Source organism: Sciurus vulgaris (assembly GCF_902686455.1).
Source record: "Sciurus vulgaris genome assembly, chromosome: 18".
Taxonomy (NCBI): Eukaryota; Metazoa; Chordata; class Mammalia; order Rodentia; family Sciuridae; genus Sciurus; species Sciurus vulgaris.
The window spans coordinates 40,942,709-40,961,521 of record NC_136479.1 but is presented as its reverse complement, the minus strand read 5'-3'; the positions used below and the strand labels follow the sequence as shown (position 1 = coordinate 40,961,521).

Genomic DNA, 18,813 nt, shown 5'->3' with positions numbered 1-18,813 from the left:
CCTAAAAGAAACACAAATCATAATCCAAAATCAAACTCTAACACAACTGAAAATGCTAACAATACTCATGTATAGTTGTAAATTTAGTAGACTTTTTATAAATATTTATATCCACATACATAAATATCTATATATAGATACATTCATATTTGTTCATATAGAATTTACCACTGTAACTCTAACTTATTCCTAATGTTAAAGAGCTAACATTAATCACCATGATTGAAACCCAATTCACAACTGTAACTCTAGGGGCTTAATTAAAAATGTTATACAAAGACTTAAATGCTGTTCTAATTTTACACAAACTGCAAATCTAATCCTACATATTGACAAGTATATATAATAATATATATAATATACATATGCTTACAGGATCTTTTACTCATATGTATATCTAAACCCTAAGAGCAAACAATGTTAATTCTAAAATTACATAACCATACACATTCATGTTTATAAATACATATATATGTAAAAATATTCTTTTGTATTTTCATGCACATATAGTGATAAATATATCTAATTCCATTCATGTATCCATTCATATATTTTTTAACATATTCATATATTATACCCTAAGCCTGAAACTAATTTTAATACTAACCCTAACTCTGAACATATATCTATAATCAGATACACATATATGTAATCTTACATATTTTCACACATAAATTCATGAGTATATTCATATATATTCTCATAAAATGTTCTAAATACTAGCTTAATCAAACACACATAGTCCAAACCATGACACCCAAACCATAATACAAATGAAAACTCTAATCATACTCATGTATATTTATAAGTGTATGACTTTTATAAATACTTATATCCACATACATAAATATCTATATTTATATATATTCATACTTATTTATATACAAATAGTACTGTGATGCTAACTGTACTCTAATATTAAACAACACACCTTAATCCCTAGACTGAAGCCCAAATTCCCAACCTTAAGTCTAGATGCTAAGTTCAAAATATTACATGAAGTCTTAAAGCTGTTCTAATTCTACCCCCAACTATAAATCTAACCCTACTTATTGACAAAAATCAATGTACATATGCCCATATGTTCTTTTATTCAACATATGTACCTAAACCCAAAGGGTAAACTAAATGTTAATTCTGAAATTACCCCTAAACATAACCATACTCTTATGAATGTTTATAAATAAATAAATATATTCATTTATATTTTAGGCATATAGTGATAAATACATTCATGTTTCTATTCATGTATCCATTCATATATATTTTTTTACATACTCCTACATTATCATACCCTAATCCTGAAAAGGATAACTTTAACACTAACTCTGAACACAATCATATCTATTATTAGATACATTTATATATATAATCTTACATATATTTATATGTAACTTCACAAATATATTCATGTATATTTATATATGTATTATTTTAAAAAGCTAAATTTAATCCAACCCTAAACATAGTCCAAACCATGACTACCCCTATTTATAACAAATCTATATATAAAACCACATGTATTTATGTGAATATTCCTATATATTTAAACATATATATTTATATTTTCACTTATAATTTGTATTTATTTTGTTATATATTCATTTATATAGTCATAATCTATCTCTAAACCAAATTATAAACACCATTCAGAACATAAAACTAACCACCTACAAAAACATACACATTTATGTATTTTATGTATACTTTTACATATATATTCATGTTTGTATTCATATATATGAATATACACATTCAAACTCTAACCCTAACCCTAACCCTATGTCTAAACTAAGGCCTATCCCTGCCACCACACCTCAACAGAAACCTCTTACATATAAACCATAACAGTTTTCATGAAGATTCCTATATATTTTGAGACATAAAGTTCACATAAATTCGTATATATATATATGTTCATATATATTCATTTCTTCAGGCATACCATATCTTTAACACAAAACCTAACAGTCCCCCTTAGTATAAACCTATCCATAGATAAAAACATATATATTTATATATTTTCATATATAACTTTACTTTTATATTCATATATATAGTTATATATGTTCAATACAAAATCTAACCCTAATGCTATTATGTAATTCAGAATTAAACCTAACATTACCCCATCCAAAATCCTTTTATATATAACTATAAATATTACTTTGAATATCTATATATATTTTCACATACATATTCATACATTTATATATATATATATGTATGCACCCTAACATTAACCATAATCCTCTAAAAGAGACCCAAATTTTAATCCAAAACCAAACCCTAATGCAACTCAAAACCCTAACAACACTCATGCATATTCACAAATTTATTACAATTTTGATAATTTATATATACATAAATATTTATATTTATACATTTACTTATGTAGAAATTACTATTGTAATTCTAACTGTAACCCTAATATTAAACAACAAACCTGTGAAACCAAAAGTTACAATTTTAACTGTAGGTACTTAATTCAAAATGTTATAGCAAGGCCTAAAAGCTGTTCTAATTCTACACAAACCATATATCAAACCCTACATCTTGACAAATACAGATATAATATACACAGGCCTATATGTTCTTTCATTCAAACATATATCTAAGCCCTGTGTGAATCTCTAGCACAGTATGCCCCTTGAGGATTTCCAGTGCCTGCCAAGCCCATGCGGACCCAGCCCCACACCCCTGCTGTGTCTCCCCATCTACCAACACCTTTGGACACCTCTGCCACCTTCTTGGATTATACCTGCCACCACTGCCTCCATCTTTAGTTGAGGCAGCTTCCAACTGGGTATTCCTGCCAGAAACTAGAAGCTTATTATCAAGGTACCTATGGGTTAGCTGCTGCTGCTGTCACCAACTTGGGACATGGCCACTTACATCCAGGGATAAGAGCCAGGGCCTGAAAGATCAACACCAAGGCCCCTGCAGGCTTGGTTGCATCCGAGCTATCCCTGTTAAGTGTGCTAATAGCCACCATCTTGCTGCAGAGGCAGGAGAGAGACTTGCAAGGGATTAGAAGGTGGGGAAAAGGTGAGAGGGCATCTTGATCCTGGCTTGTCCAGCCAACCAGCCCAGCACCCACCAGGATCCCAGAGACAACTCAGGAGCACTTGTTGGGACCTGACATCAGCCTGGTCCACAACTCCACCAAGCACCTGATCCTGCTGGTTTGGCAATGAAAAGGACCCCTGGCTCCTCAGTCCCCCGTCTCCCAGTCATCGCCTAGCCGACTGACCCAGTGTCTGGATCTATGTGGCTGACCCACAGCTTTCATGCCTGTCCTGATTTGCCCAATACAGAACAGCTTTCTGGGACAGGTGCTCAGGTCCTGGCTCTCTCTCCAGGGAGGGAGGTTCCTGACTGGGAAATCAAAAAGGCAGGGACAGGAGAGACACAATTTAGAGATTAAATTATACACCAGGAAGTGAGGGAAGGGAGGAGCAGGCTCCTGTGTCACATGAGTAGACCCCAAAAGAGAGTCCTGGGGTGCAGTCACAGAGGGACTGGCAATTACTATACCCTACCTTGAGGAGTCCTACCTCCAAGTCTAATCCTCCCACCTGAGTAACTGTCATCATCCTGAGGGTGAGTTATCAGCAAACTCCAAACAAGCCCTTCCTGCCAGAGGGGAGGCAGAGAAGATACTGAACTCCAACAGAAAAAATTGTTCAATTTTTCTTCAAGGCTCTTTTTTCTTTTTTCCTTTTGCTTTTGTACATTTTTTTGTTGTTGTTTCCCACTCTCACATTGCCATCATCTTTGAAATCAAGTATCTTTCATGCATCAGGCTACTGAATACTGGAAGGTTTGAATAGTATATTACAGTTTTGTTGTAGTTGTTTTTATTTTTTAAATTTTCTTGCTCTATTTTCCTCTTATTTATCTGTTTCCTCAGAGTCTTTTTCTCCCTTTTATCCTGCTAACAAGCAGTTTTTTTATTCCACTTTCACTCTTCCTATGATCTAGTACCTCTATATTCTCACTTAATCCTGTTGTATAAGTTGGAGATAATAATCAAACACATCATCTCTGTTTATTATGATGATACTGTTAACATCTTAATAGGGGCTATTTGGTTAAGGCTGCATATTGTTTGTACTGGGTGCTGTTAATATTGATCTCTCCCTTAAAGGTAAGGTATTGGAAACCTACAGGGACACCATAAATCTATAGGTGGAAAACTGTAATATTGCAGATCTGCACTGCTAAAGGGAAGATACATGAACAACATGAAGAGACAAGGGGAAAAAGTGCCCCAAACAAGGTGCTATATTAATAGAATCCATTGACAGCAAAGTAGAAGAAATGTCAGAAAAGGAGTTCAGAATATACATAATTAAAATGATCCACAAAGTAAAGGATGATATACGAGAGCAAATGCAGGCAACAAAAGATCACTTCAATAAACACTTAAAAGAGCAAATGCAGGAAGTAAAAAATTTTTTCAATAAAGTGATAGAGATTCTGAAAAAATCAAACAAATCCTTGAAATGAAGAAAAAATAAAACTACAGCTCAGTTTTGCATGATTTTGGAATTTTATATAAAAGAATTATACAGTATGAATTGTTTTATATCTGGCATGTTATCTCAAAATCACATTTGTGAGAAGCACCCACGTTGTACATACATATAATGTATTTCCATATAGCAATATATGATATGCCAAAATTTTAGTTCATCTTATTTATTTTCTCCCCATAAGAAAGTTTAGCTCCATGAGAAAAGGTGCCTCTACTTTGATGGGATATCTCTGTCCCTACCTCTCTAATCTCAAGTACCTAGAGAGTGCTTGGTACACAGCAGGTGCTTTACAGAGACTGGTGAAGCTACAACTTCTGCAGTACACAAAGGCATGGGCCTGAGCCCCTGTGCTAGCTCTCTCTTGAGTCCATGGCTCTCCCCACTACTAGTCTCTTCAGCGCACCTTTGACTTCCTTGTTCCTCAGAGTATAGATGAGGGGGTTCAGCAGAGGAGTCACCAGAGTGTAGAAGAGAGCTATGCTTTTGTTCACATCCTGTGAGTAACTGGAGGGTGGCTGGAGGTACATGGAAATGAGAGTACCAAAGAAAATGACCACCACCAGAAGGTGGGAGCCACAGGTCCCAAAAGCCTTCCGCCTGCCCTGGGCTGACTTCATCTTCAGAACCGCATGAGCAATGTGGCCGTAGGACACCAGGATGAGAGACAGAGGCACCACCAGGAAGAAGACGCTAACAGCGAAGAGCTCAGCCTCATTGATGGAGGTGTCGGTGCAGGCCAGTTTGAGCATCACCGGGACTTCACAGAAGAAATGGTCCAGCTGGTTCTTACCACAGAGGGGCAGAGTCATGGTCATCGCCGTCTGCACCACAGAGTTACTGAACCCTGTCATCCAGGCAGTCACGACAAGCCGCAAGCACAGCTGGGGGTGCATGACCACCATGTAGTGCAGCGGGCGGCAGACAGCTGCATAGCGGTCGTAGGCCATCACAGACAAGAGCACACACTCCACTCCCCCAAGCCCCAAGGCGATGAACAGCTGGGCCACGCAGCCACCATAGCTGATGGTCTTGCCCCTGCCCCTGAAGTTGACCAGTGTCTGAGGGACAGTGCAGGTGGTCAAGCAGAGATCCATAAAGGAGAGATTGGAGAGGAAGAGGTACATGGGAGTGTGTAGGCGAGGATCCACAAGGGACAGAAAGATGATCGTGCTGTTGCCTAGAAGGCTCAGAAAGTAACAGGCCAGGATGACAAGGAAGAGCACAGCCTCCAGCTGGGGCCTGCTGGAGAAGCCAAGAAGAATGAAACCCGAGAGGGAGCTGTGGTTGGCCCTCTCCATTGCAGCAGCATGGCACCAACAGCCCTCTTCCCTCTTCCTGAAGGCTTAGTCCACCCTTCTTGGAGCCTGGGTAGGTGGATTTGGGAGGCTCAGTGCTTCTTCTGTCCCTTCCTTGCTGGCAGGAGTGGTGTGATCGGCTGCTAAGTGCACAGGCCTCCCCTGGCCCAGGCACTTCTAGTGCCTCTCCTCTCAAGATGTGGTATGGCCATTCCCTCTGTTGAGTACGTGAGGGCACTGAGGGTGGAAGAGGTTCAGAACTCTCCTGGAGACTCACCTAGTCAGTGGAAGAGACAGGATTTAAACTCACTTCACAGCATGATTTCTTCACTGCCTCAGGTCCTGCCTTTCCATGACAGAATGAACTTCAAAAAAAAATCACTTCTCCAAAAATTAAATCTAATTTTCCTGAATAAGTTACAAATTTGCTATTCCTCTGATCCATCTATCTGGAGTTGAAATATTGCAGACTGATGCTCTTATTCTGTTTTGTGCAGAGAACAAATTTATTTTCCAAAGATGCATAGGAAAGGAATCCACTTGGCAATTTTAATTAAAGGGGAACAATGTGCTTTATTGAGGAAACCAAGGTAATCTTATGTTGTTACAGACTGGAACCATTTTATTGATTGAAAGATCTTCTACTGGACATGATTTCTGAATTTGCTGCACACAAACCTCACACTTCAGGAAGACCAATCCTGAGTAATCATCATTGGTACTATTTTCAGCAGAACCCTGGGCAACCACCAGCCTAACATGTAATCTTTTCTTTTCTCTCACTTCAAGACTCTTAAATTCCTTCAGTGTAACCAAGCAATTTGTTCTTTCAATTTCTCATTCTGTACTTCTAAACTATCAATCTCACAAAAATAATTATCTTTTCATTGGGCCTGAAATCTGCCCCATATATCCCTTCCCTTCCCTTCCCTTCCCTCACCTCCCCTCCCCTCCCCTCCCCTCCTCTTCTCTTCTCTCCCCCTCTCTCTCCCCCCCCCTCTCTCTCTCTCTCACACACACACACACACACACCTCTCATGATGCCAGTTTGATAGGAAATAACACCTGAATAAGAGTAATGTCTTATTATTATTTTCTAATTTGGTGGGGCTAGAAAAAACTTAGGATCTGATTCCTACCAAGCATGTGCTCTACCACTGAGATACACCCCCAGCCCAAGAGTAATATGATAATAACAGCACAATCTAAAAAGAAATCTGGCATGAAGATACAAATAAAAATATCCTTTAAAGCTGTGATAGTAAATTGATTAAAAAATTCAGGGTTACAGACATTTTTAAGTGTATGAGGGGAAAACAAAAGAAAATCACAAACAATAGTTGTTAATAACTTATTTCCTATAAAAGGGAAACATCAGACACCTTAAAAACAGGGTCTCTTGCAAAGATGCAACTACTTTGTTTCCTCCATGGTTCCAAGACACATCGTAATAAGTTGTCATGCATACTCAAACTTTGTCCTTTAATGCCATATATCAACACAGTGGAGTCAGCACAGGCACATGTTCTGGTAAGATGCATAGGACTCTGTGGGGGTGTCTGGAATTCCATCCAGTGCTTGACAAAGATCCTCTGGAGGATGTTTGCAAAGGCTCATCCTAAAAGGAATTGCCAGATGTTTTGCTCCAGAGCATGGTGTTTTTTCCACTGTTTTTCTGATAGTATATTACTCATTTCAGTCTGAACGGATTGCTTAAGGGGATGAGGGGAATACAACAAAAATTCCAGAAAATATTACCTACAATCTGAAGAACAATGGGTCTTTACCACTAACAAAGTCAAAAATAATTTTTCAACTGTGCAATGAGCCCCTGAAAGCCTCTGGAGAAAATAGTTATAGATCTGCCTTTGTCTCCAACAGGCTGGTTAAAATCTAATGATGGTTTTGTTTATGTGTGGTGGTGAGGTAAAAGAATAAGGTTTCACAACATTCCTTCCTTCCTACAAAGAATGGTCACCCCTATAATAAACATTGGTACACAATAACCATTGCGACCACTGCCCTCCTGTAGCCCTTAACTCAGCGATTTAGATATTAACCAGATGGACCTAGTAGAGATGGTCACATGAGATTACTTGTCTATCACTTTAACCGCGAGAATAATAAGAATAGTCTTAGGTCACATAGAGTTTAGATATTAAGGAAATAAACATTGTATTAGCTCATTGATGTAGTTAGATATTCTTAAAACAATTGTGATTAGGTAAGGATAATCTGTAAGGTTGCTGTGTTCTGCCTATGCTTTGGAAACTTCTTTAATATTAACCACAAGACTGCCATTATGGCCTGAAGAAAAATGTATATAAACCCAGCCTTCCCCAGAATAAAGTGGGAGTGATTGCATCAGAACTAGAGTCTGTGTCTTTCATTCTCCATCCATCACCGACGCTGTCTCCCCACGCCCCATTACCAGTATGGAACCCATGGACTCCTGCTAGGGCTGGACCCTGGCAGGACTCTCGTCTCCACATGGTGGAGTCAGCACAGACACATGTTCTGGTAAGAGACTTAGGACTGTCAGCTCCACACAGTAGATTCAGACAGCACAGGCCTTTAACATGACTTTCTAAGTGGCTGTACCTGTTGCACGGGGCTATCATAGCAGAGACCCCAAACCGGATGATGTAAGAGAGCAGCCATCTATTGCCTCACAGTTCTGAGGTTAGTGGTCCAGAATAGCATCACAGGGCCCTGCTTCCTCTGACACCTGTCTCTGGGCTTCTGGTGGTTTTTGGCACCCCTTGCATTCCAGGACTTGCACCTCTTTCAGCCTCTACTGCACACTCAATGCTGATCTTCTGTTCCCTGTCGACCTCTTCTACTCTCTTTAGAAGAGAGCAGTCATGCTGGCTTAAGATCTACCCAAATGGACCAAGTCCCCATCTTATCTTGATTACATATGCACAAATCTTATTTCCAAATAAGATGACATTTACAAGTGCTGGAGTTTAGCATTTCAATATATCTGAGGGGTATTCAACCTATAGAATAGTATGATTTAACCCTGCCCATCAAGTGCAGTGACTCTGCTGTACATGCCTGCTGCCTGGTATAAGCCTAATGTGAAGGTGTTGGTCCTGTCCCATCCCACACTCAGAGACAAGGTTGTGATAATGATAGCTACAGTACTGCTGATCACACTGTTACTTCTTTAATCCTTTGGTGTATGGATGGTGGAAGTCCACAGTAACAGGCAAAGCCAATTCCTATAACTTGGCAGGAACATCTGATCAGGGCTTTCCTCCTGTGCACATCTCACCACATTCTACAGATCTAGCATGTCATGCAGATTTCACACCTGTATGTCACACCACCTTGCATTCAGTTTGAATGAAAGAGAGTACTTATACCCTGTCACTCCAGTAGTGCAGGGGTGTTCCCCTAACCCAGAGTGCATATTCCTCCTCTAGCCAGGACACACTCTAATAGCAGAATCATGTGCTGACGTCAATGCTCAAAGAAGCACCACCATCTTTGGGTCTAAGGGATCACGGTGAGGGGAACCCACTGACCTAGGGTGCAACTGAATACAAGTTGGACCAAAAACAAGCATCATCTTCCACAGGATAACAGTGAAGATCACAGACACTCATCTACCTTCTGCAGGAACAAGATTGTCTATCAAGGATGAAACCAGAAGTTTGGCATGTTGGTGGGAAAGTTAGTATCTGTGAAACCACATGAATGCTGGCTCCCAATACAGTAATTCAGAGATTACCAAATGGTGGGTGTTGCCCCCAACCTGCAGGAGGAGTCAGGAGTAAAATGGTAGAGCAGAAACCTTAGAAAATATCTAAATCATATATATTAACAGAAGACTTTAACTGTGGGTTGGGGATGAAGCAATACAGCAGACCCTTAGGATACATATAAATCACATACATTAACAGCAGGCTTTAACTACACCACCCTGGGACAACCCTTGAAAATGGATGAGTATGGCAGCCGAGGGGAGTGGAGACTGCTACTCACTCAGATTCTGTCAAAGGCAACATCAGTGCCTTTCAAATTACCATCAGCACAGGAGCCAACCCATTTCACACAGGAAAACTGCCCACTGACTCTACAGAGCTGTGGTGCACACAGGGAGCAGGACCCAAGTGCAGACAACTGAACCTGGAGCTGAGCAGAGGCTGACCCCAAGGTCTCTGTAAACTGGCTCATGTTGCACCTGAGGAGTATTTTATGAGCCACCAAGTAAGGGGCATGCTTCAGGGACTGCAAAGCTCAATGTGTCTGCTTTAATGGCCCCGAGAGCATCCTGCCCCAAGCAGCTCATTAGCCTCATGTGGGTATCCAGGGTTCAGTTGCCTCAGGGGACACGAGGAGGAAGACTGTGGAAAAGCAGCACCAGTGGTCCATCTCATCCCACCAGACTGACTAAGGGTGACCTGCTGTCTCTATATACCTTCCATTTCTCATATCCAAGAGTATTCATGATCCATCCATGCAATCCATTTCCTAAGAGGTCTTCCCACCAGATGCCCAGCTTCCACCTCAATACTGGAATTATTGTTCCTAAAACTGATAAAGAGCTTCTTTGCCTCAAATAGCTTTGACTACAATTTTCTGCACTGAATGAGAATGATACCTCTAATTTACACTGCCATATCAGGGTTGTGCACATTAACTTTGACTTCCTACATTCCACACTAGATGTGAGCTCCTGTAGGTCACAACCTACTTCCTCTCCATCTGCCATCCCTAGTACCTAACTCTGGGTTCCAAGCACTCTAGGCTCAAAACTTTTATGCTGAGTGAATGTTAAATTCATGAACTGGCATTCTGGAAATCTGAACACAGTATCAAAGTGAACTGTAATTGTGGTACATTGTGAGAAAACAATGCAAAGTGCTTTATCTTATTCTCTGAATATGTAGCATTTACAAGTGCATCTTCCAAATGTGGAGAATGATTTAGGACATGAAATCATGAAATTATTGATTAAGTGAAATCATGAAGGTGAGTGCTAGGAATGTTCTTTTTCTTAAATTCTATTTTTTAATTTAATTTAATTTAATTTAATATTTTTTAACAGACACATTTGATTCATTGTACACAAATGGGACACAACTTTTCATTTCTATGGTTGCACACAATGTATATTCATACCATTCAAGTAATCATACATATATATAGGGTAATACTGTTTCATTCTGTTTTTCCATTCCCATCCCCTCCCACCCCCCTTTCCTCTACACCCTCCAAAGTTCCTTCATTCTTCTCTTCCCCCCGCTACTCCAATCATTATATATTGTCATACACTTATCAGAGAAAACATTCAACCTTTGGTTTTTTTTTTGGGCTTGGCTTATTGCACTAAGCAGGATATTTTCCACCTCATCCATTTACCAGCAAATGCCATAATTTCATTCTTCTTTGTGGCTGAGTAATATTCCATTGTGTATATATACCACAGTTTCTTTATCCATTCGTCCACTGAAAGGCATCTAGGTTGGTTCCACAATCTAGCAATTGTGAATTGAGCTGCCATTAGCAATTGATGTGTCTTCATCACTGTAGTATGCTGATTTTAAGTCCTTTGGGTATAAACCAAGGAATGGGACAGCTGGGTCAAATGGTGGGTCCCTTCCAAGCTTTCTGAGGAATATCCATACTGATTTCCAGAGTGGCTGTACCAGTTTGCAACTCCACCAGCAATGTATGAGTGTGCCTTTTTCCCCACATCCATGCCAACACTTATTATTGCTTGGGTTCTTGATGACAGTCATTCTAATTGGAGTTAGATGAAATCTTAGAGTAGTTTCAATTTGCATTTCTCTAATTACTAGGGATGCTGAGGACTTTTTCATATATTTGTTGATCACCTGAATATCTTCTTCTGTGAAGTGTCTGCCCATTTCCTTAGTCCACTTATTGATTGGGTTCTTTGTATTTTGGGTGTAAAGATTTTAAGTTCTTTGTAAACTTTGGTGATGAGTGCTCTGTCTGAAACGTGTGTGGAAAAGATTTTCTCCCACTCTGTAGGCTCTCTTTTCACATTATTGATTGTTTCCTGTGCTGAGAAAAAACTTTTTAGTTTGAATCTATCCCATTTCTTGATTCTTGCTTTTATCTCTTGCACTATGGGGGTCTTGTTAAGGAAGTCTGGTCCTAAGCCAAAGTGATGGAGATTCAGGCCTACTTTTTCTTCTATTTGGTGAAGGGACTCAGGTCTAATTCCTAGATCCTTGATCCATTTTGAGTTGAATTTTGTACAGGGTGACAGATAGGGGTTTAGTTTGATTTTATTGCATATGGATTTCCAGTTTTGACAGCACCATTTGTTGAACAGGCTATCTTTTCTCCGTTGTAAGTTTTTGGCACCATTGTCTAGTATAAGGTTACTGTACTTATGTGGGTATGTCTTCTGACTTCTACCCTGTACCATCGGTCTACCTGCCTATTTTGGTGCCAATACCATGCTGTTTTTGTTACTATTGCTCTATAGTAGAGTTTAAGATCTGGTATTGTGATACCTCCTGCATCCCTCTTCCTGCCCAGGATTGCTTTGGCTATTCTGGGTCTTTTGTTGTTCCAGATGAATTTCATGATTTCTTTTTCAGTTTCCATGAGAAAGGTCATAGGGATTTTAATTGGAATTGCGTTAAATCTCAATAGTGCCTTTGGAAGTATGGCCATTTTGACAATATTAATTCTGCCTATCCAAACATGGGAGATCTTTCCATCTTCTAAGGTCTTCAGCAATTTCTTTCTTTAATGTTTTGTAGTTTTCATTTTAGAGATCTTTTACCTCTTTGGTTAGACTCATTACCAAGTACTTTTTTTTTTTTTGAGACTATTGCAAATGTAGTTGTTTTCCTCATTTCCGTTTCAAATGTTTCATCGCTTGTGTATAAAAATGCTTTAGATTTATGCATGTTGATTTTATAACCCGCTATTTTGCTGAATTCATTGATGAGGTCTAGAAGTTCTCTGGAGGAGTTTTTTGGATCCTCTAAATAGAGAATCATGTCATCAGTAAACAGTGACAGCTTAAGTTCCTCTTTTCCTATTCATATCCCTTTAATTTCTTTAGTCTGCTAATTGCTCTGGCTAGTATTTCAAGGACAATGTTGAATGAAGTGGTGAAAGAGAGCATCCCTGTCTTGTTCCCATTTTTAAAGGGAATGGTTTCAGTTTGTCTCCATTAAGAATGATGTTGGCCATGGGCTTAGCATAAATAGCCTTTACAATGTTCAGGTATGTCCCTACTATTCCTATTTTTTCTAGTGTTTTGAGCATGAAGGGGTGTTGTATTTTGTCGAATGCTTTTTCTGCATCAATTGAAATAACCATATGATTCTTATCCTTAAGTCTATTGACATGATGGATTATGTTTATTGATTTACGGATGTTAAACCATCCTTACATTCCAGGGATGAACCCCACTTGATCGTGGTGCACAATTTTCTTAATATGTTTTTGGATACAGTTTGATGGTATTTTGTTAGGGATCTTTGCATCTATATTCATCAAGGATATTGGTCTAAAATGTTCTTTCCTTGATGTGTCTTTTCCTGGTTTGGGTATGAGGGTGATATTAGCTTCATAGAATGAGTTTGGTAGGGTTTCCTCCTTTTCTATTTCCTAGAATACTTTGAGAAGTATTGGAATGAGTTCTTTGAAGGTCTTGTAGAACTCGGCTGAGAATTCACCTGGTACTGGGCTTTTCTTGGATGGTAGGTTTTTAAAGGCTTCCTCTATTTCATTGCTTAATATTGATCTGTTTAAATTGTATATGTCCTCCTGGTTAAGTCCTGTTATGCTGCTCTTTGGCATTACATATGGTCTATTTTCTAGAAGGTTCCATGTGCTCCTGGGAAGGAAGTTAATTCACTCATTGATGGATGGAATATTTTTTATATGTCTACTAAATCTAGGTTATTGATTGTGTTATTGAGTTTGATGGTTTCTTTGTTTAGTTTTTGTTTGGAAGATCTATCCAGTGGTGACAGTGGTGTGTTAAAATCACCCAAAATTATTGTGTTGTGGTCTATGTGATTCCTAGAATTGAGAAGGATTTGTTTGATGAACAGGGATGCACCATTGTTTGGGGCATAAATATTTACTATCATTACGTCTTCCTGATTTATGGTTCCCTTAAGCAATATGAAATGTCCTTCTTTATCCCTTCTGGCTAACTTTGGCTTGAAGTCCACTTTATCTGATATAAGGATGAAAACTCCTGCTTTTTAACTAAGTCCATGTGCATGGTAGGTTTTTTCCCATCTTTTCACCTTTAATCTGTGGATGTCTTTTTCTATGAGATGAGTCTCTTGAAGACAGCATATTGTTGGGTCTTTCTTTTTAATCCATTCTGACAGTCTATGTCTTTTGATTGATGAGTTTAGGACATTAATGTTTAGTGTTATTATTGAGATAATGATTTGTATTCCCAGTCATTTGGGCTTATTTTTGGTTTTTAACTTGGCTTGGTTTCTCCTTTGAGTGGATTTTCCTTTAACATAGTTCCTCCCTTTGCTGACCTATATTGTTTTCATTTCCTCCTCCTGGAATATTTTGTTGAGAATATTCTGTAGCACAGGATATTTGTAAATTCTTTTAACTTTTATTTATCATGGAAGGATTTTATTTCATCTTTAAATCTGAAGGTTAGTTTTGCTAGGTATAGGATTCTTGGTTGGCAACCATGTTCTTTCAGAGCTTGAAATGTGTTGTTCCAGGCCCTTCTAGCTTTTAGAGTCTGGGTTGAGAAGTCTGCTGATATCCATATTGGTTTCCCCAATATGTAAGCTGATGCTTTTCTCTTGAGGCCTTCAAAATCTTATCTTTATTTTATATGTTAGGCATTTTCATTATAATGTGACTTGGTGTGGATCTGTTGTGATTTTGTGCATTTGGTGTTCTGTAAGCCCCTTGTATTTGATTTTCCATTTTATTCTTCAGGCCTGAGAAATTTTCTGATATTATTTCACTGAATAGGTTGTTCATTCCTTTGGTTTGTATCTCTGTGCCTTCCTCAATCCCAATAATTCTTAAATTTGGTCTTTTCATGATGTCCCATAGTTCTTGAAGATTCTGTTCATGATTTCTTACCATCTTCTCTATTTGGGCGACTTTATTTTCAAGATTAAGTATTTTGTCTTCATTGTCTGAGGTTCTGTCTTTCAAGTGGTCTAGTCTCTTGGTGATGATTTCCATTGAGTTTTTTATTTGGTTTATTGTTTCCTTCACTTCAAGTATTTCCATTTGGATTTATTTTAGAATTTCTATCTCTTTGTTGAAATGATCTTTTGCTTCCTGCAGTTGTTCTTTCAACTGCTTATTGGTGTGATCATTCATTGCCTGCATTTGCTCTCTTATTTTATCCTTTGCTTCATGAATCATCTTAATATGTATGATCTGAAGTCCTTTTCTGATATTTCTTCTACCATACTGTAATTGGATTCTATTAATATAGAATCTAGATTTGTTTGGATCATTTTCTTCCCTTGGGTTTTCATGTTGTTCATGTATCTTCCCCTCTAGCAGTACAGATCTGGAATATTGCAGATTCTCCCCTATAGGTTTATAGTGGCCCTCAGGTTTCCTAAACCTTTTTTTAAGGGGGATATCAATATTTAGCAGTGCCCAGTTTAGACAGTATACAATCCTACACCAAATAGTCCCTATGAGTACATTAACAATATTGTCATAATAAACAGAATGAGTTCAAATATTATCTTCAGTATAACAAATAGATTTGCAATAAGGTCTGCAGTTTCTAATGGAGGACAAAGAGGATGCAGAGGGATGTAGGATGTAGCTGTTAATGGGATAAGAAAAGAATATACAGAAGTTCTAGCTAATAGAAAGCATGAGAGTATAAGCAAAAGAAATTGGATGTTAGCATGCAAAAAAGGGAGAAAGAGACTCTGAGTGAACAGGTAAACAAAAAGAAAAGAGAGCAAGAAAAGTAAAGAAATAAAAATTTAAAATTGTTCAATAAGGAGAAAAAAGAAAATCTGCACTATAACAGTCATATAGTATTCAAACCTCCCAGCCTTCCGTAGCCTGATGCATGAGAGGTACCTGACAATGAACTTTAAGTCTCCAGCAGGTGTCTCAGGATGGAATTTGCCCCACCTAAAGATTGGAGCTACAGTTTCCAGGATTATCCAAGATGGTCGCTGTGGCTTCCAAATGTGTTGTCAAATGGGGAGCTGCAGCTCGAGGTGTGGGCATGGTCAGCTGGAGGTCCTGGAGGAGGAGTGCAGTTGGTCAGGCAGGGGTCCTGGAGGTGGGGTATGTTTGGTGTGGATTCAAAATCCTGGAGGCCAGGTGTAATCAGTCAGTCTGGGGGTCCTGATGGCAAGGAGCAGTCAGTCTATGTGAGGGTCCCAGAGGCAGGGAGTGGTTGGTCAGCCTAAGGGATCCTGGAGATGGGGCTCAGTCAGTCTGGCCAGGGGTCCTACGGGGCCTGGCTGTTGTCTCAAAATGGTGACAGCCATGTGTAATCAAACCTGCAGGTACTGTAACAGTGAACTTCCAGGTAACAGCAGGCAGCTGGCACTCCACTGGCAGTTGGCGATCAGTTTGCTGATTGCTGTTGGATGATCAGGAGGTGAATCTCAGGCAGTGGGTGATGGATAGTTGTAGGGTAAGCGATGGACAGGCAAGAGGCAGGCAAATGGTGGATGATAGGCACCTGACAGTGAGCAATCTGTACTCAAAAAGGCATCGATATGCTGGCTGACTGCAGGTGATCACAGCAGACAAATGGGGTAAACAGCAGGGAATCAATAAGCAGCAAAAACTGCCTCACCAAAAAACAGATATCCTCTGCTTGAAACCCGAGTTATGGAGCAACAAGGAAGGCAGCTTCCCTCTAGTCCGCCATCTTGGATCCCCTCTTCAATTCTATTTTTTTTTTTTTTTTTTTTTTTTTTGTGCTGGGGATTTGAACCAGGGCCTTGTGCTTATGAGGCAAGCACTCTACCAACTGAGCTATATCCCCAGCCCTTCAATTCTATTTTTAATGACATACTTTTACATATTCATGGGGTGCAATGTGGTACTTCAATACATGTATGTATTACACAATGATTAAACAGAGTGATTAGTATATCTACCCCCTCCAACACTGTCTCTTGTGACCCCCAGGCATTTTGAGATGTATATGTTGTTGTGAACCATGGTCACCCTACCAGGCAGTAGAATGTCAGACAACTCCTCTTTCTAAAAAGGTCACTGGACACAATAAAGGGAGTTAGGAAAGAATAGAAGTACTTTGGATTAGACAAAGGAGAATGAAGGGAAGGGAGACGAAATAGGAATAGGAAAGACAGTAGAATGAATTGGATAATACTATCCTACAAGTATATATGATTACATAACCAATGTAATTCTACATCATGTATAACCACAAGAATGAGAAGTTATACTCCATATATGTATAGTATGTCAAAATACATTCTACTATCATGTATAATGAATAAGAACAAATAAAAAAGGCTACTGTACCCCCTGACCAGTCCTTGATCCCCCTCCTCTGCCCCACCCCTTGCACCAGTCCCTGGTAACCACTGTTCCATGCTCTGCATCTAAGTGAGACCATGTGGCACCTGTTTCTCTGTGCTGGCACCTCACAGATAGTCCACCACAAGGCTTCAACTGAAGCACCTCATGCTCCTGCACGTGAACATCACTCTGGTGCCCATGTGCACACTCTGTCCATTCACCAGGTGTAAACCAAGTCCAGGGACCTTCTTACAGTGTACCAATGACAATTTCCTTTCCCAAAGCTCACAGTTGTCTTTGGAATCAAGGGTAAACTCCAAGCAAGAGGGATCTGGATGCAGGGTTTCCCTACTTCTCCAGTTCCACAGGTCAACTTTCCTCTGATGCTCCTTTTCCCATAACGTCCTTTTATGTGGAATTCCTTCTCAACTCCTAGGGTTCAGCTGAGGCACTGCCCACCCTGTGACACACCTCTTCCTCAAGGGGATGAACGACACTGGTATTATGTCCCCAGAAGGAGTCAAACCACTTCTATAAACAAGTAGGAATTAAAGTAAGATGTGTAAGCACCCAACTCAAGACATCATGAAAAGAACTCAAAGAAAGAAAATAAGTGTTAATAAAGAAGAATATCAGAATCAACTAATGAAAAATCATGTGGAACTAATTCTTGCTCAAGGTTCTGTATGATTTTTTGGTGGAGTGACTGACAAAGCTAGAAGTTTCCAAAGTGATGCTTACTGTACAGATCAGACTTTAGATCTCTCTCCCTCTTAGATTTTCAGCTAGTGCCACCTGCACTGCTGTGTGACTCGAGTCTTAGGACTCTGCAGCACTTGGACATGTCACTGTGCATGTCCTGCTCCTTTAACCTGCCCTCAGCGCAGGTGCAAAAGGTGTCTTTGTGGTGCCTCTCCTCATTCCTCCAGCTCTATGTTTCACTTTTTCTCCAGGACTCCCCTTTCACTTTGAATGGGCAACTCCTCTAAAGGAATGAGAAGTGAGACCTAAACACTGCGTGTTCTCTCTGACAGTCTACTTACTTAGCACTGTGGGACTGCTGAAGCCAATTCTAGGTGGTCACTCTACGTGATGGCCTTGGGGCCATTGGCTCTTTGACCTCCTCTCTGGTTGCTCCCACTTAGAGATTATCAGTCAGCACCTGTGGTTTTTAACATAGTAACTATTTATCCTGGGGCTCATTGTCTAATTAACTAACTTATGCAGAAAAAAGAGTATATGTGTACATTTTATAAATAAGTATATACTACATGTTCCCATGTATAGGGACATTATCTTTTATAAAATCAATTTAAAGTAAGCACATTAACCTTACTAAAAATAAACAGTTTTAAATCTAGAAACTTGAAACTGTTGCTATTAATTAACCTTGTTATGTTAGTATTGACCAATAAATTCAGACAGAAATAAAAATAAGACATACAGATCTCCTAAAAAACAAAAGGGAGATCATCAGAGGAAAAGAACTAGGA

The 18,813-nt window shown here is 39.3% G+C and overlaps 1 protein-coding gene across 1 annotated transcript; it reads right to left on the bottom strand.

The window, feature by feature from the left end:
• Positions 1 to 4,891: 4,891 nt before the first annotated feature.
• LOC306649275 (putative olfactory receptor 2B8) lies at positions 4,892 to 5,839 on the bottom strand (the record flags this gene model as incomplete). Its single annotated transcript, XM_079120079.1, has 1 exon — positions 4,892 to 5,839. One exon carries the CDS (start codon positions 5,837 to 5,839, stop codon positions 4,892 to 4,894), a length of 948 nt encoding a protein of 315 aa, XP_078976205.1.
• Positions 5,840 to 18,813: the final 12,974 nt, after the last annotated feature.